Raw genomic sequence first — 24,515 nt, 5'->3', positions numbered from 1 at the left:
AGCTGCATTTAATACACTGTGTCCCTATGGTCATGGAGCCCTGCCTGGACCAGGAGATGGCCGAGAGGGTGAGAATACTTCACACCACACAAAAAAGACATTTACTTACATAATTGTATACATGTTTTATGATAATTGTATAACTGTACAGTGAAATTTGACCTTTGCATGTAATTCATCCATGGCAGTGAACACAGACACTCAGACTAATGATTAGGGTCAGTGAACACACACCAAGAGCAGCAGGCAGCCATCCTATATATATATATATATATATATATATATATATATATATATATATATAACATGGGAAAAGAATAAACAACCATTATGAGCTTCTCTTCCATCCTTAGGAACGGAATGACGGAATGCAGGTAGGAACAAAAAGTTCAGAGAGTAGAAGCTGGCCGAACTTCAGCTTCTTTGATTAGAATGTTGCTTCCCTGTGTCATAACTCATTTGCATAAAGTTGTCGCCTGCCTCTTGTCACTGAATCGCAGATACAAATCACGTTCTTCCATAAGAAAGAACTGGATGCTTGTCGCCTTATCGCCTGCTAGTGTGAACGCACAGTTAGGTGCTTTACTGAAGGGCACTTAATATTGATGGATGTTTGTGCCGACCACAGGGATCGAACTGGCAACATTCCGGTACCCAGTCCGGTCCTCTAAACAGTAGCCCCAATCTGTTGCAACTACACAAAAAATGTGCTGTCCAATGGGTATTCAACTTTGATATGTCTGCCTTTTGCTCTCTTTCTTCTGTGCAGATATGAATGAGTGCCTGGATAACCCAGGAATCTGTTCGAATGGAATGTGCATCAACACAGACGGCTCCTTCCGTTGTGAGTGTCCTTTCGGCTACAACCTAGACTACACAGGGGTCAACTGTGTTGGTAAGTTCACATACAAATTGTACAAAAAATAGCTGAAGTGTGCAAGATTATATTATTAGATTTTGGACCCTTTGATAATAAAGCAACACTACATTCTGTCACTATGATATCGCAATTTAGAACTGTGACTGTGTCCACAGAGCAGCAGTCAACAAGTAAATCCAGCTGTTCACCTGCAATGCAAAAAAAAAAAAGACATATATATGTTATAATTTAGTGTTGTTAGATAGTAGGCTTCTTTATCATTTTGACTTATTTGAACTTGTAATGAATATTTGACAGGAAAATAATCTATTTATTTGCTTTAAACATGTTTATTTCAGATGTTGTCTGGTGATAATACAGAATTGTGGTAGTTATACCCCTAGGTTATGATCTGCTTTACATATATTAAGTGCCCCTTAAAAGTCCACTGAAAGGAGCATAGAAGACGTTGTTCATTATTTTTATGTGATTAATTCCTTTACAAAGAAAAGGTCATTGCAGACAAATTTACAATAAACATGGGCATTAACAACCACAACAAACACACAACTGCATAAAGATGCATAAGTAAATACATATTCTTTCTTGAAGGGAGAGGAATGAATTATGTTTATTTACACCTTTTGATTTCCCCACTCTCAGACACAGATGAGTGTTCAATTGGGAACCCATGTGGTAATGGTACCTGCACTAATGTGGTGGGGGGATTTGAGTGCTCCTGTCAGGAGGGTTTTGAACCTGGACCTATGATGACCTGTGAAGGTGCGTAATCCCAGCTTGTAAATCCCGGACAATAATTCCGAAGCAATCATTTGTTCATTAATGAGTGTCAATTAGAGTTTTATTCTTCTGAATCCTATTATAAATATAATAAATTGATTAAACAAATGTAATTGAAAGTATTGTTTTTACAATGATGGAATATAACAACATTTTAAAAATGTATGTTGAAATATAGCGAGAGAATCTGTAGACTTAGGAAGCAATTCACAAAGCTCATTATTGCTTTTCTTTAGTCTGGGCAATTATAAAGTTTGACCGATGTATTGCATTTCTATTCAGGGGCTTGTACAGCAATGCTCTGCCTAATGTATTCATTTAAGGCCAGTTCATTTGTTTTTTAATACTTTAATATTTATTGTTTTTCTATTCTAACTAGTATGTTTATCTTTTTCTTTCTTTCTCTTTCTTTCTTTTGCTTTTCATTTTTCTCTTTCATTCTTCTTCTTTCTCTCTTTCACTCAGATATTAATGAGTGTGCACTAAACCCTCTACTGTGTGCATTCCGCTGTGTAAACACTTTTGGCTCGTACGAGTGTATGTGCCCTGCAGGATACGTGCTGAGGGATGACCAAAGGATGTGTCGAGGTGAAAAATCACAACCACATAATGATTATATTTGCTGATTATGCGGAACTTTCTGATATTACCTTATGATTGACATCATACGTTTATTGTGTAGAACTGGAGATTTCTATGAGCTCTCATGAGTTTATTTTCACAATGCTGAAACTTTTATTAGGCTGTCTTGCTTGTTGGAAAATGAGAAGAATAAAATAGTTGAAATAAAAACATAAAAAATAGATAAAACGCAAACACTCTCTCTCTCTCTCTCTCTCTCTCTCTCTCTCTCTCTCTCTCTCTCTCTCTCTCTCTCTCTCTGTTGTGTGAGTATAGATCAGGATGAGTGTGCTGAGGGTTTAGATGATTGTGCCAGTAGAGGAATGGCCTGTAAAAATCTCATTGGCACTTTCATGTGTATCTGCCCGGCTGGCATGACTCGCCGACCCGATGGAGAGGGCTGCATGGGTGAGTGTGTATCACTCATGCATAAAAATTATGCCAGCTCAGTGTATATGTATGCTGTTACTATTGATTCTTTTGATAGCTGTATTGCACAAGTTATTCCACAATGATTGATTCACTTTTTTCTCTGTTTGTTTTCTCTTCTTCTGTATTTTTCTCTCCCACTCTTTCAAAATCAATACATTTTTCTGATTTTCTCCTTCTTGCTCCCTCATTCATTCTTTCTTTCTTCCTAACCTATCCCATCTAAATGTCTGTCATTTGCCCTGGCTGCCTTTACTAATTCTCTCTCTCTCTCTCTCTCTCTCTCTCTCTCTCTCTCTCATTCTTTTCCTCTGCATGTCTCATGTGGCAGATCTAAACGAGTGCCGCACTAAGCCTGGTATTTGTAAGAACGGCCGCTGTGTGAACACTGTGGGCAGTTACCGCTGTGAGTGTAGTGAAGGTTTCGAGCCGAGCTCCACAGGAACCGAATGTATCGGTAAGATGTTCCAGGCAGCAGGAAAAGCAGGAATTGTCATGGAGAACTACACATATGCTTCCACTAAAGCACAACCATATATATATATATATATATATATATATATATATATATATATATATATATATATTTGTGTATGCACACAAAGCTAAAGAATCAAAGCTAAGTATATTAAATAAAGGTAAATAAAAGTAATAGGGTTATTATTATTACAGTGCTTGCAAAGTAAAACACTGTATTATGGGTTTACTTTCACCAGAGACACCATAGTAACTGCTATAACAACCCATTGGGATATTATAGCAACTGCCTAGCAACACTTTAGCAACCACCTAGGACCAGACTAATTGTTTCTTCATGTCACACATGAGGCTACCCAGCTAATCAGATCTGTGTTATGATGAGCGCTGTGAGTTGAATGAGTGAATCAGGGCGGGGCTCCAGACACCGCTGTCCTAGGGCCAGAAAAATAGCTCAAGGGATGTGATAAAAGCTGTTTTGGGGCGCTTTCAGGATGACAGTTTTGTGTGAGGTAAAACCAGATTTAATAAGAAGGGAATGATTACCGGTTGAAATATTCACATAACGCTGAACATGGATTCTGTTTACGGGTAAAGTCCCATCCTTAAGCATAAAGTCCCGCTTTTTAGCAAAAAGAGCCAGTCAAATTGCTGGTTATGGAAAAGCAGTAAAGTAAAAAAGAAGCAACTGCAACTACAAAAGTCATTAGGGACTTAAATTTTACTTGAAGTGAGAAAATAAAATTTTATTTAACGTGTTTGTTATTTATAATTATTAATAAGTTTTGGGTGGGTGGCATGGTGGCACAGCAGGTAGCGTCGCAGTCAGACAGCTCCAGAGACCTGGATATTGTGGGTTCGATTCCTGTTCTGGGTGACTGTCTATGAGGAGTTTGGTGTGTTCTCCTCGTGTCAACGTAGAATTCCTCTGGGTGTTCCTGCCGTGCACCCAAAGTTTCCTGGTAGGCTCCACACCCTGAACTAGATAAGCGGTTACAGATATTGAATGAATTAATGAATGCTGAAATGTAATTGAAACTTTAATTTGACATTCAGCTGTTGACTAAATAAAATGATGCTATGATTATAAGGCCATATGTACAGGATATGGAACTGATCATAATGCAAGTTATACATTATGTTCCAGAACTTGACTTGGGAAAATTCTAACTGGACCTTAATGAATTTTAAGTCAAAATGAACCTTGTCATTGCACATTGTACTTATACAATGAAATTGGGTTACAGCCCCCCCCATCCAATTAAGAGAAAAGGAACTGAAACAAGAAAAAATTAAAAAAGCATTATTTTAAAAAGGCAGTAACAAATTTAAGAGCATAACATAAATTATTAACTATAAGTTATCCTATGGGGCGGCACGGTGGCGCAGCAGGTAGTGTCGCAGTCACACAGCTCCAGGGGCCTGGAGGTTGTGGGTTTGTTTCCCGCTCCGGGTGACTGTCTGTGAGGAGTTGGTGTGTTCTCCCCGTGTCCGCGTGGGTTTCCTCCGGGTGCTCCAGTTTCCTCCCACAGTCCAAAAACACACAGTGGTAGGTGGATTGGCGATTCTAAAGTGTCTGTAGGTGTGTGTGTCTGTGTTGCCCTGTGAAGGACTGGCGCCCCCTCCAGGGTGTATTCCCGCCTTGCGCCCAATGATTCCAGGTAGGCCCTGGACCCACCGCGACCCTGAATTGGATAAGCGGTTACAGATAATGAATGAATGAATGAAAGTTGTCCTATGTACACAATCCACAACTGCTGCATCAATTATTGCACAATGTAACTTTTAGCACCAGTTATTGCACTGAACCTGTTTAAACAAAACCAGGTCTGCTTTTATATGGACTATTTGGTTTTTGTTTAACATGGAATATCATAGCAACTGCATAGCAACAACTTATAAACAATCTAACAAACACTTGGGATAGCATAGAAACTTCCTAACAAACACTGTTAACCTTTACTTTGCAAGCATTGGTATTCCCTTCAAAAATCCCTATCTTGGTATTATTATTATTACAATTATTATTATCATACTAGGTTCCAAATGGCATGCATTTTAATGCATGAACAATTTAAAGTATTATGTTTTAAGTTTAATAACGGATAGTAGACCAGACCAAATAAATATCCTTCTCTTTACTTCCTCAGATAATCGTAAGGGCTTCTGTTTCACTGAGGTTCTGCAGACCATGTGCCAGCAGAGCTTCACCAATCGCAACAGCGTCACAAAGTCTGAGTGCTGCTGTAACGGAGGCCGTGGCTGGGGGGCGCAGTGTGAGCTGTGTCCACTACCTGGCACAATCCAGTACAAGAAGATGTGTCCACTTGGACCAGGATACACGACCGATGGAAGAGGTGAGTGGAGTGTTTATGGTAGGGCTTTTACTTTTCAGTGGAGATGTTGCTCTACAGCAGGGTCTCTCAACCTGTCGGTGGGGACGGACAGTAATTGATGCCCAGGGTAGGAATCAGGAACCAGTATATACCTGTCACTCTTTTTTGACTACTTTGTTGTCAGTCATTTATTAATTAGAAGTTACTTGCCTGTCATTTTCCAAGAAAAGGAAACGTCAGTAGCCTTTCTGAAGAGGGGTAAAGCAGAATACTGTGTTACCAATTTAAAAAACTGCTGTGCTATGTTAAACTGTTCATAAATTAAGATGAGACATTTAACTTATATGTCCAGTGGCTCTAATAAGGTTAAGACACTTTTGCTGCCATTGTTTTACTGTTTTACTGTTTGTTACTGTTTTATTGTTTTAATGACCTGTGTTTAATAGACTACTTTCATAATGTTATCGTTAATCGTGTATCTAATTTAGATAAATGTAGTTTCTAAAAACAGAGCTGTAACTGTTACAGTGTTTTGCCTTGCTGCTCTCAGCACTGCTGCAAATCAACCTGTAGGAGAAACTCTGACTTAATTGGGTGCAGTATTTAATGAATTGATGGCACTAACTCTGGCTGAGGGCGGCACGGTGGCGCAGCAGGTAGTGTCTCAGTCACACAGCTCCAGGGACCTGGAGGTTGTGGGTTCGTTTCCCGCTCCGGGTGACGGTGTCTGTGAGGAGTTGGTGTGTTGTCCCCGTGTCCGCGTGGGTTTCCTCCAGGTGCTCCGGTTTCCTCCCACAGTCTAAAAACACACGTTGGTAGGTGGATTGGTGACTCAAAAGTGTCCATAGGTGTGAGTGAATGTGTGTGTGTGTGTGTCTGTGTTGCCCTGTGAAGGACTGGTGCCCCCTCCAGGGTGTATTCCCGCCTTGCGCCCAATGATTCCAGGTAGGCTCTGGACCCACCGCGACCCTGAACTGGATAAGCGGTTACAGATAATGAATGAATGAATGAACTCTGGCTGATGGTTGGCTTAGTAAAGGGACTGACATCAAAAGTCAGATTTGTCATTTTCTGTTTAGGAATTGTGCCCCGGCGGCAGGTAGTGTCGCAGGCACACAGCTCCAGGAGCCTGGAGGTTGTGGGTTTGATTCCCGGTCCGGGTGCCCCACCCTGTGGAACAAATGCGTTCTGTATATGTTCAGTATGAAACGCATCATTTAGTGTCCAAAAACTGGAAGATTCCCTATTTGGGACAGTTGGGAACCATATGTGGGCCACAGATTACACCATGAAGCTCCCCTAGTGGTACATGGGCCCATCCTCAGGACATGTAAAATTCTTCGCGACACCTGTGGGCAAAAAGAGAATTGCAGTCCCTAAAGTGGTCCATTTCAAGTGTTAATGCAATACAAACCAAGGCATCTAAACAAACCTCACATACAACCCCGATAAGTATAATAGCAATGGAACCAAACTACAAGCCTGAACACACCATGATAGGCTCAAAATTACTTTCTGAACACTATACTATATAATAATATAATAAATCGTTACATTGCCATTCTGAAAAACTGCAGTGCAGGAACCAAGGGAGACTACAAGTCTGACCACACCATGATATGCACAAAATTACTTTCTAAATACTGTACTATATAATAATATAATAAACTGTTATAATGCCATTCTGAAAAACTGCAGTGCAGAATTTGTAGGGGGAGATACAGATTCAGTATTTTTAAACTGAAAAGCAAAACCATAATGTCATAGTTTTTTTTTATTTTGAAAATCCTCAGATATTAATGAATGTGAGGTCTTACCAAACCTGTGTAAGAATGGCCAGTGCATCAATACTGTGGGCTCTTTCCGCTGCCACTGCAACTTGGGATACACAAATGACTTCAGTGGAAGCTCCTGTGAAGGTACGAAACCAATTTTCACATAGGCTGAATCCAGGGGCAATTGTTTTAACACTAAATGGGAAGCACAGTCTGCTTCATCATAATATATCATCATAAAACAATATTAGTTAACCATATTTCTTCACAATTATTCATACTGCAATGCAATATATTAATCAATAAAATGTGCTAAATATTTACTCCATATCACTGCACTCTGCACAGCCAATTCACCAAGGTTAAAGTAACACTTTTAGTGATAAATTAACACTGAGAGTGTTATAGAGTGCTAAATGTTAACACTGACAATCTTAATTTAACATTAATTATGTAACACTGGTAAATTTGCTGTGTGGTGATGTTTGTTTAGCTCAAGCTGTGTTTGATAGAAAGCTCAGTCTGCGTAATTTTTTGTCTGAAAACCAGTGAAAGCACATCCTCTATAGCCCCATGTAAGCCAGACATATATTTGTGGTATGCAAATGCATACAGTTTTAATGGAGGATACATCAGTGTTTATTGGACAACTTCATTAAGGTTCCCCTCCAGAAGCCATACAATTCTGGGAGCATATGTGCATATTAATAAAATCAAATCAAATCAAATTTATTTATATAGCGCTTTTCACAACTGATGTCACAAAGTGGCTTCACAGAATTCCAGTAAGACAAAGGATGCTCCCCATTGGATATTATGACTGATAATTTGCAAAAGTAAATACCTCTGCCTTAATTGGACAGTAAGCTTTATCCAATGGGTGGAATCTTATAAACATAAGCCATATGGCAGTGCAATGCATATGAAGTCTTATCAGATGTAATATAGTCGAACTTCGAATAACGTTCTGAATGGGGCAGAGGATTTGTTTGGAAAAAGATTATATAAAAGATTATTCAAAGAAACTATATTTTATATAAAATGTTATATTATGGCTTTTTGCAGCTTCAACTTGTAGGTATTTCAGTAAAATTTATATTACTGTTGGAATGTTGATAGCTGTGCTTCTGCTATGCCAGATAGCTCCAGCCAATACTGGCTGAATCTCAGTACCTCCCCATATCATTCACTTTATAGCTCTTGTCTAGCAAGAGGCATTTTAAATTCCACATGTACACAGTATATTCCTGGGAATCTTGGGTGAAGAAGCCACGTTTCATGATTTTGTACAATATATGAAGAGTGTGCTATGTTAAATAACTCAAAAACATATGATTAATTCTAAAAAAGAGGTAATAATGATTATTATATTAATTGTTCTCACTAGTGATTTTCAATTTGTCCTAGACTTGGACGAGTGTTCTCAGTCTCCTAAGCCATGTAATTTCCTGTGTAAGAACACAGAGGGCAGCTACCTGTGCTCTTGCCCTCGAGGATATATATTGCAGCCAGATGGAAAGACTTGCAAAGGTAAGCATTTGTTTCTGTAAAGTTTGTCAGCCTTCTACCTCTTCTATCATTGATCCCAGGACTGCTGTGGTCCACGTAATATTTGAGTATGTGTGATAATGCCACAATATTTTGTTTTTGGTGGTGCGTACCTTGTATACATGTATTGATATTCTGGAGGGTATGTATTTATGTACACAATAAATTATACAATACATTTTTCGAACATAGACTTGGACGAATGCTCCACCAAGCAACATAACTGCCAGTTCCTCTGTGTGAACACTGTTGGAGGTTTTACCTGCAAATGTCCCACTGGATTTACCCAACACCAAACGGCCTGCATTGGTAAGCGTGGGAACTGCTGGGAACTGATGGTGTTCTTCCACTGGCAATGTTGTACTGTTACATATACATTTTATCATTACCACTGTAAAGGTAAACATAGCATGCCTGAGAATATTTGCTGTATTTTAATTATGCTTCTAGGTGGTTTGGATGCATAATTGCAGATCAGCAATGTGTATTCAAGTATCAGAATCAACTTAGGCCCCATCCACATGGATCCATTTATATTAAAAACTGAGATTTTCCTCTCTCAATTTTTGAAAATGTCCCCTTCCAGACAAATACGAAAACAGCTGTATTATCATGCCAGTCCATAGGCAATAGTACCTCTTGAAGAGTGGCATCAAAACACCACAATGCACAAAAGAAACAGATGTTTTTATTCCAAATCATACCATACTCCCTAGTGCACTAAGCAAGTCATGTAATTCTAGATCTAATCTAGATCTTAATAATGCATTTTATATTTCTAATACAGCTTCAATTATATTTATTCTTATGTGGAAATATGAAATCTAGTGCTAGGTGCATGTACATTGTAGTTGAATGACTTATGTACTTCATTATATAGTGAGTGAGACAGGCATGCTGCTTGATGGCAGCGTTTATGAAAATATTCTTTCATCCACGTGAGAATAGTGATAATGATATATTTAAAAAATCTCCAACTTGGAGAGCATTTTCATAAATCTCAGTTTTCAGGGACTTAAAAATGCTTTCATTGTGGACAGGAGGCCTAAAAGCAGACAAAAACCTCAGCAGACAGGGCCTTATACCTCTTAAGAATTTCAGCAGTTATCTAAGAGTAAAAGATACAAGTTCATTTATTTAAAACAATATTAAATGAAATGAAATGTGTTTGTGAGGGTCTTTCTGTTTTCCTATTAGATAACAACGAGTGTATGAACCAGCCAAGTGCATGTGGGTCACGAGCATCTTGCCTCAACAGCCCTGGCAGCTTCAGCTGCGAGTGTCAGAAGGGCTTCTCCCTGGACAGCACCGGATTGGAGTGTGAAGGTGATGCTTACCGCTGGGATCAGGGAAAGTGCAGCAGGAAACAAAAAACAGATTTTGATCCAGAATAGTCAACTTTTTTGCTTTTTTTGTTTTCTTGGCTGCTGTTTTGAAATGTACTCTCACCAATGTAGTCAAGCCATGAAGAAATGGGTTGAATTGAAATGTGAAAAAGAGCCTTTGATTTGGCATCTTGTCAGAGGTGGTAAAGTAACAGTTTGTGTAAAGAGAGATTTACCTGCATTCGGCTAGCTCACAGAAAGAGCAAAGAAAGGTTAAATTTCACAGGGGAAGCTGTACCACTTTAGTATAAGAAAAGTTTATAAATAGTTCAAAATCAATTTATTAATAGTTATTTGTTTATAATTAATAACGATGTGTGTTCTCCCCGTGTCCCCATGGGTTTCCTCCGGGTGCTCAGGTTTCCTCCCACAGTCCAAAAACAATCGTTGGTAGGTGGATTGCAGACTCAAAATTGTCCATAGGTGTGAGTGTGTGTCATGCTGTGAAGGACTGGCGCCCCTCCAGGGTGTGTTCCTGCCTTGTGCCCAGTGACTCCGGGTAGGACCCACCATGACCCTGAACTGGATAAGAGGTTACACACGATGAATGAATGAATAATAAGCATGTAACACCAGGCTTTTCACCATACCATTTCTAAACTTTGATAAGTGTAGTCTTATTTTAAAGTGGTAGCAGGGAAACTAACAGAAATCTAGGCTTGCCATTTCTTGTTGCTTCCTGTCACAAAACTATGACCAAAAATATAATAATGATCTTTTTTTATTATTATTTATCTATTTAAAAGATGGTTTGCCAAAATATGGTATATGGTATATATTTTCCTGTCTTGTTAAATTCTTGTCTTGAAGAGATGACTGAATAGTATAAATGAGCTTTATAAATTATTTGGAACTAGTGTGCCTTGCTTTCATTTATATGTCTAGTAACAGAATCTTTGGTAGTAAAAAAAAATATTTATTTATATTAGTTGGTTTTAGATTATTAAAATAGTCATTCATTTTGAAAAGCAATTATTATAAAATTATTTTTATTGTAGAGTGAAGCTGTTGTGTAATATGTCACTGTGGCTTTTCTTTTATAAATCTCTACAGATCAAAGATAATTGAGTCTAAAATTATTATTTTTTCTGTTACCCATGTTTTTCCTGTTTGAATAACTAGACTGACTTTTCATAATAAGGAACAGTCCAGTGTGTTCCTACCTGATCTTTAGCTCCTGATCCATAGTGCACTGTTGATTAGCTAGTGATTACTATCATGTCTGTGCATTTCAGAACAGAAATCCTGCTGAAACACCTAAAATATGCAAGAAGCTTTTGAAATGTATTGAAACTACCTTTGTCTGTGTGCAGATGTGGATGAATGTGGGGGCAATCACAGATGTCAGCATGGCTGTCAGAACATGCTGGGAGGATTCCGCTGTGGTTGTCCGCAAGGCTATGTGCAGCACTACCAGTGGAACCAGTGTGTGGGTCAGTTACTTTCTAATAGACCTACACAACAAATACCAAAACACCTAACACACTCATTACTATGTTTGAATGTCAATTTAATAATAATTCTCAGACAAATACATACATGTGAATAATTCAGTACATTTCCTGAAAATTAAAAGCGCCAGCATTTGGACAGCTGTAACGTAGAAGCAATGAATCCAAATTCGTCTGAAGTATTAAATGGATTCTGCTCCCATTACTGAAATTTCTGGCAGCCTCTCTGTTAATTACAATGAGGGGGTGGGGGTGGGTGTTAATAGGGGAAAACATTTTACCAGTGTATATGTTAAGGTAATGTTATATAATAATCATTAAACAATCTTTAATTTTTTTCCTCTTTCTTATTTCCTCCTTCTATTTTCACCTCTGTAGATGAGAACGAGTGTGCTGGCAATCAGATGTGTGGCTCAGCCTCTTGTTATAACACTCTGGGCAGCTACAAGTGTGTATGTCCTTCCGGGTTTGATTTCCAGGCTGGTGCAGGGGGGTGTCAGGACATTAATGAGTGTGCAGTCGGCAGTAACCCCTGCAGCTATGGCTGCTCCAACACAGATGGAGGATATCTGTGTGGTTGCCCAGGAGGCTTCTACAGAGCAGGACAGGGGTAAGAAGTAGCCACAACTACAACATATTACATTCTACAGTACTGGTAACAAATAATTTCATATTAAATTCCAGCATGCAGGGTTAATATTCAAAGAGTAAAGTTAATAATTTGATAATAAGTCAGAATATTTTGACAATAAAACAATAATACTGCAAAAAACATTGCAGTATTTTAATGCTTAAGATATATTTTTAAAATAAAGTCATGTTTGAATATTTGAATGGAATTCTTTAGTAGAGTGTTGTTATCATTTAATTTCTAAATTGCTGTTTTGATAAAAGATGTTGCTGATCACAATTTCATTTCTGTCCAAAGATAACATAAAAATCATAAACACAAGAAATGAAGTTTGTAAATGCAGACACTGGTTTATACAATTATAATTATTTGGAAAATTTGTCTCATCTGTAATATAATGAGTTTTGTTCTGTTATATAGGCACTGTATTACAGGAGTGGGTTTCCAGGGTCTGTTTAGCTCTGAGGGAGATGATGAGAGTGCCCTTTCTCCAGAAACCTGCTATGAGTGTAAGATCAATGGAGAGGCAGGAAAGAGTAGCCGTCAAAGACGCAACACTGCAGACAATGAGCTCAAGGTGGGAATAGGATTGATTCTTATTATCATAATGCACACACTTTCTTTTCCTCTGCCTGAATTTCCCATCTATAATAAACTTCACACATGCTAAAACAAATAAGCTCACTGTTGATTAAATTAAATTAAATTACATTTAGAATACATTTGATTACATTCTATTTTATTTTCATTGTGGCAGGTGACACAGTGGTTATATTATGTACAGTTAAGGATAGCGGAGTAGTAATACAAATATAATATACATATGCAGAGTAAATGGAGATAATACAAATATGATCATATTAGCATATGTAAAATGATAAATAAGTAGAGTAGAAATAACATGAACAGTGGGTTTATATAGTACCATAACTGTCTGTGCAGATAAAAATAGTGCAGTGTTAGACTGCAAATATAAATAGTGGAGTAATATTATGACATAAACTATAGTGCTGCAGTACTGTGTGGAGTTCAGCAGGGTCACAGCCTCAGGGAAGAAGCTCTTCCTGAGCCAGTTGATGTGGAAGCAGTGGCTACTCTAACGCCTGGCAGATTAGAGGAGAGCTAAGGCTGGTTCATATTTAATGCGTACAAAGCATGGCACTCATTGTAACACTGGACTGTCCACTTTGCTTCATGGTCATAGTTCACACATCACTGTTCCTGGCAACCATGTACTGTACTTCTAAGCAGTGAATAAAATCCCCAGACAAATGATGTACATGCACTTGGTTTTGAAAAATTGTTGATGAGGCTAAATCAAACTGAACAAGGTATGAGCTGTGCTGTCAACTTCCCTTGTAGTATGCGGTGCTTAATGGTTGGGCACAAAAATGGTAAGTGCTCTCTGCTATGAGAGAAGCCTTTCCATGTTGGAGGGAAATACAAGACCCATTAATTTGCCCTGCTATTAGTCAATAGCACTGACCACTGCGACTCAGCTGATGTGTGTCATGCAGAACTTGAAAATATTTTAACTTTATATGAACCTGTATGTCTGCCATGGCAGACTCCATTTTCCCACTGAGATTGGTGCAGCAAAAATCTGCTTTACGCAACACATCGCATTGAAAAGAATGTGTTTGACAGCAGTGGTTGATTTTCCACTTTAACTGTAAAACATCTTAAGACTTGTAGTTGTTTCAGTTTTGTAAATGTATTTGTTTTGGGTATTTATGACTAAACATGCATTCTATCTCAGATGATTTTTATAAAGTATCCTAAAGGATCCTAAAATATAAAAAAAGGATAATCCTAGGAAAAATCATGCAGGGAAGATGTTCTTTAAAGAATTTAAAAATGCTCTACTGCTTCTTGCTCCCTTACTCCCACATCTTTCTCCTCGTCCTTCACTTCTAAAGTCATAGCCACCACACCTGTAGAAACAACCCTGAAATGGGTTTAAGGTGTAGCAGTGTTTCAGGATTGTGGTTTTACTGTCCCTCAAACTTTTGCACTTAGAGCAGGAATTAAACTGCAACTACTGTAGAAACTACTTTATTAGTAACAGAAAGTACTGTTAATGCTATCTAGACAGGTAGTTATCAACATACAGGGTTAGCTGATTGTGTATTGCGTAATCTAAATAACTTTCTAAAGGAAGCTTAATACTGCAATAAAGTTAGCTTTCGGTTAGCTATTCAGAATTCTGTTGGCTATAACTCTGTAATGTAGTAACGTACACCTGCATATATTAGTGTGTATTTGATTTAACTATGCTTCACAATTTAGGTATAGCAAAAGAGTATTTCAGTTTTTTTGCCGTAAATATTGGCAAAGCAATGCATGTAGCCTTAATAACATACAGGGGAATGAAAGAAGGGTGAACTGAACCCACCTGATCTGTGAAATATTTCTGTAATTTATTATTATTTTTATTTTTTTGGTCTTTTTCTGATAAACTCAGTAGAGCTTTCCAGAGTTAAAACCTATTTTTTTCAGTGTTTTTTATTTTATTTTATTTATTTATTTTTTTGGTGTGTGTATAAAACTCAGAAGGGGGCAGCATGGTGGCGCAGCAGGTAGTTTCACAGTCACACTGCTCCAGGGACCTGGAAGTTGTGGGTTCGATTCCCACTCCAGGTGACTGCCTGTGAGGAGTTGGTGTGTTCTCCTCGTGTCCGCGTGGGTTTCCTCCGGGTGCTCCGGTCTCCTCCCACAGTCCAAAAACACACTGGATTGTGTGGATTGGTGACTCAAAAATGTCCGTAGGTGTGTGTGTGTGTGTGTGTGTGTGTGTGTGTGTGTCTGTCTTTGTTGCCCTGTGAAGGACTGGCGCCCCCTCCAGGGTGTATTCCCGCCTTGTGCTCAATGATTCCAGGTAGGCTCTGGACCCTAGTGTGCGTTGTAAATACCTTCTCAAAAATATCCACACGCACATCATTTTCCACTGGACACTGCCAACAGAATGCTGCTGGTTGGATATTTTTGGTTGGTGGACTATTCTCAGTCCTGGAATAACTCTGATGGGTTAAAGAACAGCACTCAAATCAGCACAACACATACAAATAATTCCTAATTGTCCTGATCATTGAAGCACAGTATGAAAGTCATTAAAGAGAATATGCAGAGCAGCAAATGTACCACACTCTTTAATTGTAGAACTACAAAGTGCTACTTTATGGAACTGATTATGGACAGCGAGAGTAGAAACAAGCAGGTGGTCACAATGTTATGGCTGATAGCGTGTATATACTGGGCCTATAAAATGTATTCACATATATAATGACAAAGGTATAAGTATTCACCCCCTTTCTGACAGATATTAAAATCTCATATTTAGTGAAATGCAGCTCTCCTGAGTGCAGTGATTGTACCTCAGTTTATTATATAGTATAAATACAACTGTGTCTGGATGGTCCAGTCACTGACTAATCAATATTCCTGGCTACAATTATACCACGAAGGCAGGAGCACACTCAACACAACACCAAGAAATGGATATTTAAAAAGTAAGGAGAAGAATCCAATCAATTTCCAAGTTAAATCTGTCATTAAATGTTTTGCATATGATCCATTCTACCACAAGATGTTGTACTATATCCTAAAATATTAAAGCTTTAAATAGCTAGCAATGACTTAACACCAAACCTATACACATACCACATATAACTGCTCATAAGTACTTTCTACTGCTGAAATGATGAACATGAAATACAAAAGAAAAGTAATACATTTTTATGTTAAGCTTACATTTAATTATACAGTTTTATGCCATATAAGGAACTTAAATGCGAAGACAAAAGTGACATATTTACATTAGTGCAGCCTGGCCCACTATATTCAGCATTCAAGCTAGAGGCCTGAGAAAAGGATGTCCAGATTTTCCTTTTACCTTTTACTTGGAACCTTTGAAGTTTAAGGGGTTAAAAATAATCACATTATATTGCTGTCCACTGAAACACCCTTCAACCCTTGCCGTCTTGTATTTTGTGTGGTGTAGGATACAATGAGCCTGGCCAGTGTGGACACTCAGAACTCCATCCCTATCAACATCTCCCTGGCATCCCTGCAGAATAAAGAACCACTGCTGGAGCTGTTACCTGCTCTGGAGCCGCTGGAACACCATGTACGCTATGTCATCACCCACGGCAACCAGGGGGAGCACTTTCGTCTCCTGGAGCGACGGGACGGTAAGAGTGTGCTGCGTCTAGGCCGTAAGCCCCCCCAACCTGGTTCCTACGTGCTACAGATCGTTTCGCTGCCCCTGTTCGGTCCCTATAAGCTTCAGGAGCTAGAAGAGCAGCATGACACCGACTACCTGCTTGGAGAGATTGGAGATGCCCTGCGCATCAAATTACATATCCATCTGCACTGAGTGCCAGCCACACAGACTGCCTGACCTTTGAACCTAGATTTACGACACACCATCCTATAGAGCAGGGGTCACCAGCCGTGCTCCTGGACATTTACAGTCCTGCTATTCTTCTCTAATCCTTATCTGATACCTGATCCAGCCAAAAAACAAGGAATATTAACCTCCACAGCTTTAGGGACTGTATTTTTTTGTGCAGGCATCAAACTTGTTTCTCTTGCAGTAGACAGTAATCTAACACATTTTAGGTTATTTAAGTTATGTTTTTAATTAGGGTACAGTCTACCCTAGAAAACCTTTCAGTTATTTTTTCCAAGACACTAATTAAGTCAGTGAATGTTCCCATTTTCTGCAGAACGTTTAGATGGGAAATTAGTAAGAAAAAAATATATGTTTCATTCCTTAACAAATCCGTCAGAATGCATGAGATGGCATACCAAGCACTTCTTCTAAAATATGGATGGTCCTGTTCAGAACTATTCAAACATTCTCCAGCCCCTCAAAGAAATTCGCAACTAACAACCTCACATCACATGGTTGTTTGTGAATGTAAACTGCATTTGCAGTTGGATGTTAATGCAAAGTTTGAACATATATGATATTCACACTTTGTGATGCTCACCAAATGAGGTTGTTAGATGTGTATTTCTCAGCATATGTGAGGTAGTAGTTTTGAGTGTTATCTGTCCACTTTTAGAAGTTCAAGTGTTTCATTTAAAAAGAGTTAACACTTTTTTTAATATCAACATTACAAAAGTATCAGTATCATTGGACAGCAATTAATTATTTTTCACATGAGATCAGCTCATGTTTGTTAAATTCTGCTGTGAGTTTTTACATTTGTTGTATAAAGACAATTTTTTGTGTGCTATACATTCTGGAATGTATTTCCAGAATCGATTTGTCTTCACATGTCCTTGTTTTGCTGGACCAGGTGTGTTAGACAGGGTTTGGAGGTGAAACCTGCAGGAAGATACACTGGTGACCATGTCTATAGAGCTTTATACTGAGGAACAATCTTTTTATCACCCTCACACTATTTTTTTACACTTCCTCAGAGTTTCCCAATCCTGGAATATATACCTGCCCCTAATATTACTAATTTTATGTCAAAACATTACAGTCATGTTAGGAGCCTTCTGTTCACCTTGCTAATTATAAAGCATGCATTGTCGCTGGAGCGACAATCTGAGTTGTTAACAACCTTAGCCTCTGTGCAGTCAAAAGACTAGTGACAGCTCTTACAGCGAATGAAAATTGGTGCCAGATCTTACATGCTTCTTTTGTATAATATAGGACCAACCAGTATATCTTTCAAAATCTAAGTGCCTATATCATGCCTTACAATGCACATAAAAAACAAATTATATGTCTCATGTAACAAAATATAATGACTTTAATGTTTTCAGTGATATCTCAATCAATCACTGACCTTTCTATAGCCTATTCTCAGAGATTAATAGGTTAAAGGGTATTCTTCATTTCAGTATTGAGTCACTTGTAATGGATCGTACTGTTTAAAATAGAAAAAAATGACACGCAGGACTGCAGCAATAACCACAACATTTCAGGTGTAAATGGGAGTTGAACAGGCATGAAAATATAGGTGGTCAAGCTCATTCAAGACATTTCCAGTGTTAAAAATAGGATATTCATTCATTCATTGATTGTCGGTAACCTCTTATCCAGTTCAGGTCTGTGGTTAAAAATAGGATATGAACATGTTTATTGTGATATCTGAATGTTTAGTGTGATATATTAGGGCTATTAATGTGAGAAGAAATCCAGAAACAGTGTTGGGTATCCCTACATGTAGTCCTATATGGCTTAAAATTAAAGTTTGACAAAGAAAACATCTAAATTCTTCAAACTTATTCTTAGTCTAATTCTGCTCCATTAACCAACACTTATTTGTCTGAATTATCAGTTTTTTAGTTAATGGTATACAGTGACAGAAAATAAAGAAGCAAGGCAGTTTGAGAATACATAAAAGGTGCCCATATTCCATCTCATATTTCATTTTTTTGTGACACTCTTCATTAAAGAGGCTGTTTTGGGACTATACATTTAAGAGATTTAATCAGCTGCCATACTGAAAGGCAGCATAGGCACATTCTCACTTCATAAATTACACATGTACGTGTGAGGATAAACTGCTTTAGACCTAATATATGTAAATGTTTTGTAACATTACAAACTTTAAATGTTTTTTTTTTTTTTTTTTTTTTTGCGGTTTAGTTTCTATATGTGGTTGAGGAAGTGAATGTGGAAAATACAAATTTTGACCACTTTTTCTTCAAAGAAGTGATTGTCAAGATTGGTGGCACGGCTGCATATTTCCAAAGTCCCTTCCTTACAATACCTGACATTGATAAAAATATTATACACCAAATGAATTCGGAAGATTAGCAACACATTTTAAAATATTTTTCATTTCATCAGGTGTGCAGATGTGTTTGTCTGTGCTCATTGTAACCAGGCAGTTTTGTTGCTCAGTTAATATTTTTCATCCAAAAATGTGTCATTACAATTCAGCCTCAAATTAATCAGACAGACAGGCAAAATATTTTATAATCAATTTAGAATTGTTTCAAAATACATTTGTCAGTTATCACAATAACCTCATAAGGGCCTATGGGCACTGGCCAACTTATTCTTGAAATCTAATCAATCACACCTTTTTCTGTAAGGAGGTCAACATACACTCTCCATCAAAATATTAAGAGACATATAGCTTTAAGCTTTTTTGTCAGGTGCCTCAACATATTAAAGCTTGAGCAAAATTAATTTGAGTAATACAATATCAAAAATGTGCACACACACACACACACCCACACACACATATATATATATATATATATATATATATTTCATACAGTCAGATATCACCATTACCACAGTCTAATGTGTTTACAAACCCCTGGTTAGTTAAAGAGTAAAGAAAAACTAAGTGGCTTGTTCATACATGCTAGGCTTCCTCTCTCTTTGCTTACAGCAGATTGACAACAAAGACAGCACAAAGCAATGAAAATTATATAAAAGAATGAGGATATTGCTCTATTCCTGCTCCTGCACTTATCTAGAGTGACTTAGTTTTAATCATGTTACAGTGGTGAGGTAGCATTAGAGGAGTCTTACCAAGGCAAGGCAGCACAAATAGCCACTACTCTACACTAAGCACTGCAATGTTTTTTGGCAATATATTTACTTAATCTTTACTGACAGCTTGGTTATTTTGGTAAATTTTGATGGCCTGTGTATGTAGTCATCTCTGGAGTGTCACTTCAGCCATAAATGGGACAGAAAATCCTGAGTAACGTAAGCAGCACAGGATTGGATTCAAACACAGTCCTCAAAATCTTTCACATATGAACAAAATATCCAACGTACGTGATGCCTGACAGTTCAACTCCCTTTCTACTTTTTTTCTCTCAAGGAAAAAAAAAGGTGCTAAACCATTCCAACACCAATGCTGTACTTAAAAGCATATAATCTTGAATCATGCATTGCATTTGTGACATTTTTAAAGTTTTTTGTTTTGTGTGTGTGTCTATTTTCTCTACTGTGTCAATGCTGAAAAACAATATTACCAACATACTTAAAAAAAAAATTATATTTTAAGGTACAATGTAGTTTGTTGGGTTTTTCCGTTAAGGAAGTTCAGGCTGTTACACCAAATCCAGCAAGATAGAATGACTTTAAAAAAGTGCTGACTTTGTTTTTCCTGTCAAAGTGCCGCCAGATACTGAGCGACGTCCATCATTGTTTACATGACACTGTCCTCCAAGATATGGGTGAATGGAGGTTTATTATATTTTTTGATTGTTTGTTTGTTTTTGGTTTTATAATAAACTGATTGCAGTGTCTGCTGTTTTATCTTAGGTGCTAAAACAAAGCAAATACGTCTTGAACATCAAAGTTACTGCACTGTTCAAACAGCCTGAGCTATATTTATGCATAATCATTTTGTCTAACATGGGAACTTTGTATGCTTTTGTATCTTTGTTTTAATAATAATTTTATTTGCCACTACATGTAAAAGAACGAATGTGCGTGTTTGTACTGTATTTCAAAAACATCTGCAAACTTGATATCTCTGTTATTGTCATCTTTATGATTGTGGAGCCATAAAAAGATCCAAAAAGGCTATGTAGGAACATCCATTGGTTTCATTCTGAGGAAGGAATACTTATAAAATTCAGAAAATTTCATATCAAGAAAAATTGTATTTAGTACTTCTGTAAAATCTCCCAATGACAATAAAAACAATGTGGGGTAGGTTTTTAAACTGTTTTATCCCAGTAATTCCTTAACTACAGAAGCTGCATTATTTTTACATTCTGCATATTTGATATTGTATTGTGTTGTGGTAAAATGTTATATTGATTGTGTAAGTGGAAGGTGGTCATTTCCATTCTCGTTTTCACTAAGGACATTGGAAACATCAAGTGCATAAACCCTCATTTTATTTCACATTTGCCCCCAGCTTAGCAAAAACAAAGAGTTGAGAAATACCCAATCAACTTACAGTAGAGTACAAATTTAAAAAATTCACATGAAGCAACACAGGACCATCCTTACTTCACACTTCGGTTTCAAATGGATGCCAGTGGGAAGCCAGTGAGCTAAGAATCTCCCATGCTTACAGAATATTATAGAATTTTAGCAATCATTTGACTTCAAAATCTGAGTCAGAATTAAAAAATGTAAGCACTTTTTGCTAGTACGTACCCGTAGAGTCTGAAATGGGGAGGGAACTCAGAAGTATTTGGGGAGGACTTCAGGGTGGCTTATGAATGTGTACGAAGCCGGACCCCCAGTTGGATAAATGAATATGAGAAAAGGGTGGAGACGAGGTGGAGGTGGATGCAAGCTTTAAAACAGGAGGCTCGGTGGGTTTGATAATGGCCGAACACGGCTCCGAATATGGAGATCAGCAGGAATGACTCAGCAAGGAGGAGCGAGCTGACGTAATGAAGCAGTTGAGTCGAGATCCGTCTCCTGAACTAAATGAAGCGAGTTTGTCCAATGTGGAAATGACGTGAATTTGTGGGGTATATATAGAGCTGAGAGGAGGAGTTTGGTCGTGGTCCTACTCCCAAAGTTATGTTATTACATAACTTCAATTACTGGTCCTAAAACAGTTCATGACAAAGCTTTGCAGATCAGCTAGGGCTTACAACCACACAACACAGCAGCATTCAAGACAAATAGATATACAGCTTGTCATACTACTACACAACTTACAGGACAAGGCCTGCAATTGTACACTGTGGTGGTTTCCCATATAGGTCCAGAATTATTTATCCATCATTAGTACTTAACCTCAGCAATACTCTATTTTATTTGTGACAATCATGAGAATTCAGTTGCCTAGGCAGTGCACATTTATTTTTCTGAAGTTTCAGAACCACTAAACTTCTAAGACAACAAATATGTCTTTAATAAATATTTAATTGTGTAAAACTTGGGCAACCATTGTCATCAGTTTTTGTTTATTTTCATTGCCTGCAGAGAACACATATCTGGTCCCCATTAATTTACTTTCACTTAGAAAACCAACAAAACATGATTTGATGAGGGGGTTTTAAACCTTTGCATTAAACAGAAGTAAAGACAAGTTGAGCATACCAGAAGTTGAGTATAACATTAAAATAATATATTCAAAATACTTTTCATCACATTTTCCAAGCAGATTTCAAGGCCAAAAGAAAGTTTATTTATAGTTTGTGGTTTGGGAAACTATACTGCAAAGGGAACCCTGTAGCCCTGAGGAACTATAGTGACCAAAGAAACAAACCAAAGAAGAATAGCCAAGTTTGACTCCAGCCAGGACTGTCCACAGTCAGAGCAAATGCAGAGGCAAGGTGTTTGTGGAGCCTATGTGGCCTGTTCACCATCGCCAAGCGATGCTTTACACCAGAGCATAGTCGAACTGGCCCCTCTCAAGGCCCTCTTTGTGGTCGGTCCAGGAGGATGCAGGCATGCGGCTATAGGGATCCAGAAGGATCCGGAAGCAGCGTACCAACAAGAAGAACAGGAAAAGCATCAGCAGGCCCACAAAAGCAAAAGCCGTCCGCTGCTCAGCATCCCCAGCCAGCAGGGGGCTACTGGGGGCCCCAGTCAGTAGGGGTCCTGGAGACAGCAGCTCATAGTCCAGTATGGAGCTCATCTTCTAAGGGCCTTGGCAGCAAAGCTTACAGACTGTCTGGACCCTCAAATAAGAAGTGAGGTTTGCCAGATTGGAATCCGCCACCTCTGGGGTCAGGCCAATAGGAGCACAGACACACCCTGAGAACAAAGAAAAGTTACAGAGCTAATGAGCAACAGATGACTTTATAAAGGGGAAGTGAAACAAAAAAACTCACCACAAAAATATGGCTTGTTATACAACATACCAGCTGAAACAGAAGCCTACACTAGTGTCAAGACTAGTTCAAACCTGTTCTAACTGGTTACATTATTATGTATGTTCAATATTTATATTATATATGTTAAATACTCACTTTGTTTCTCTCCATTTTTGCCTCTAGATTTAGTGCTTCTGGGCCCTGGAGTATTTCTTGGCTTGATCTCAGCTTGTTTTTCTCATTTCCACTTTGCCCTTTTTGTAATACAGTCCATATCTGTTTCTAAAATTTTTTGTAGGCAGGAGCCACCTCCAAATGAGAGGTAGCTTCAAGTGGGAGGTTTAACTCAACACTAAACCTATTCCTAACCTTTAGCACAACCTTGCACCTTCTGAGAAGAGTCACTTAGAAGGATATAGGGGTACAATATGTATTGACAACCTTCATTGAAATGTTGGCCATATAGCACTAAATATAGGGTCAAACTAGAAACAGGACAGAGAGACTAATCTAAACTAATCTAAAAGACTCTTTCCCTGACAGGGTGCCAGACAGATCTGCACACACAACAACACAAGTATAAAACTGCTCTTTTCGTTGAGGAGGAAGAAGGAAGCTTTGCTTATTCCTACCGTGTCAAATTCTGCTCAGTGGCTGCTGTGACACAAGAAAATCTGAAATGACACAACACGCTGAAGAAAAGATAAAAACAGTGGCAACCACAGTCAGGGACACGGCCAGGTCTTAAAACACATGGCTGGACACAGGCTAATTGGATCTGAATGGGACTTGTTTGACCAGGTGTTGGACACTTTTCCTCTTAAATTACAGCAAAGCTGCAATGACAGTGATACTCTCAAAAATAATGTTTATTATAAAAACACCTCAGATCTTGTGCTGTCACAAAGCATACATTGATAAAGGAGCATAATTGGTCATCAAATTAAAAGAAATAAGCACTTTAAATATATCAGTCTGTGTGTAATGAATGAGTACAATATACAAGTTTTACTTTTTTAACCAGAGGAAGCTATGCCAATAAAGATTTAACCAAAAGAAAGACAATAGGACAATAACTACACCAAGAAATTTAGAAGAATTATATGTAAAAGTAGAAAAACAAAATCAGCCTGTTTCAACAACCTAATCAATATTAAATCATACATTTATGATAGAACACCTCAGATCTAAAAATTGGGTTACTCAGTTTTCACTAAACTCAAAAGCAGTCATTGTAAATAATATTATAAGTGATCATAAATTTCACGGTTTCTGTCTCACAGACACATGGGTTAGACCAAATGAATATTCAGCACTAAATGAAGCCACCCCTCTAGACTATAATACATATATAGTACATAGCCCAAGATTATCAGGCAAAGAAGATGGAGTATGTGTAATTTACCAAAACACCCTGCATATCAGTCTTAAACAATGCAAAGCCTACACTAATTTTGAGGTTCTCTCCACCATTATTAAA

General features: G+C 38.0%; 2 protein-coding genes across 2 annotated transcripts in view; one reads left to right on the top strand and one right to left on the bottom strand.

Moving 5' to 3' along the window:
• The window catches only part of fbn2b (fibrillin 2b), a 131,813-nt gene extending 110,744 nt beyond the window's left edge, over positions 1–21,069 (top strand). Inside the window, exons 51-65 of the mRNA XM_066647244.1 lie at positions 3–68; positions 770–895; positions 1,523–1,642; positions 2,126–2,248; positions 2,558–2,689; positions 3,042–3,167; positions 5,338–5,544; positions 7,317–7,442; positions 8,706–8,828; positions 9,039–9,155; positions 10,044–10,172; positions 11,545–11,664; positions 12,061–12,292; positions 12,734–12,890; positions 16,314–21,069. Of these exons, the coding sequence (XP_066503341.1) occupies positions 3–68; positions 770–895; positions 1,523–1,642; positions 2,126–2,248; positions 2,558–2,689; positions 3,042–3,167; positions 5,338–5,544; positions 7,317–7,442; positions 8,706–8,828; positions 9,039–9,155; positions 10,044–10,172; positions 11,545–11,664; positions 12,061–12,292; positions 12,734–12,890; positions 16,314–16,688 (2,279 nt within the window). The 3' untranslated portion in view covers positions 16,689–21,069. The remainder of the gene's footprint in view (positions 1–2; positions 69–769; positions 896–1,522; positions 1,643–2,125; positions 2,249–2,557; positions 2,690–3,041; positions 3,168–5,337; positions 5,545–7,316; positions 7,443–8,705; positions 8,829–9,038; positions 9,156–10,043; positions 10,173–11,544; positions 11,665–12,060; positions 12,293–12,733; positions 12,891–16,313) is intronic.
• Positions 21,070–21,076: 7 nt separating this feature from the next.
• On the bottom strand, positions 21,077–23,248 carry LOC136671530 (cortexin-1-like). Its single transcript, XM_066647243.1, has 2 exons — positions 23,192–23,248; positions 21,077–22,976 (listed from the first exon to the last, which is right to left on the bottom strand). Exon 2 carries the CDS (start codon positions 22,855–22,857, stop codon positions 22,600–22,602), a length of 258 nt encoding a protein of 85 aa, XP_066503340.1. The 5' UTR covers positions 22,858–22,976; positions 23,192–23,248; the 3' UTR covers positions 21,077–22,599.
• Positions 23,249–24,515: the final 1,267 nt, after the last annotated feature.

This window comes from Hoplias malabaricus, chromosome 16 (genome assembly GCF_029633855.1).
Source record: "Hoplias malabaricus isolate fHopMal1 chromosome 16, fHopMal1.hap1, whole genome shotgun sequence".
NCBI classification, from domain to species: Eukaryota; Metazoa; Chordata; class Actinopteri; order Characiformes; family Erythrinidae; genus Hoplias; species Hoplias malabaricus.
This window is presented reverse-complemented; position numbering and strand designations above follow the sequence as displayed.

Excerpts from the sequence above, each read along its gene's own strand:
- LOC136671530 (XM_066647243.1), bottom strand. The coding sequence starts at position 22,857 with ATGAGCTCCATACTGGACTATGAGCTGCTGTCTCCAGGACCCCTACTG.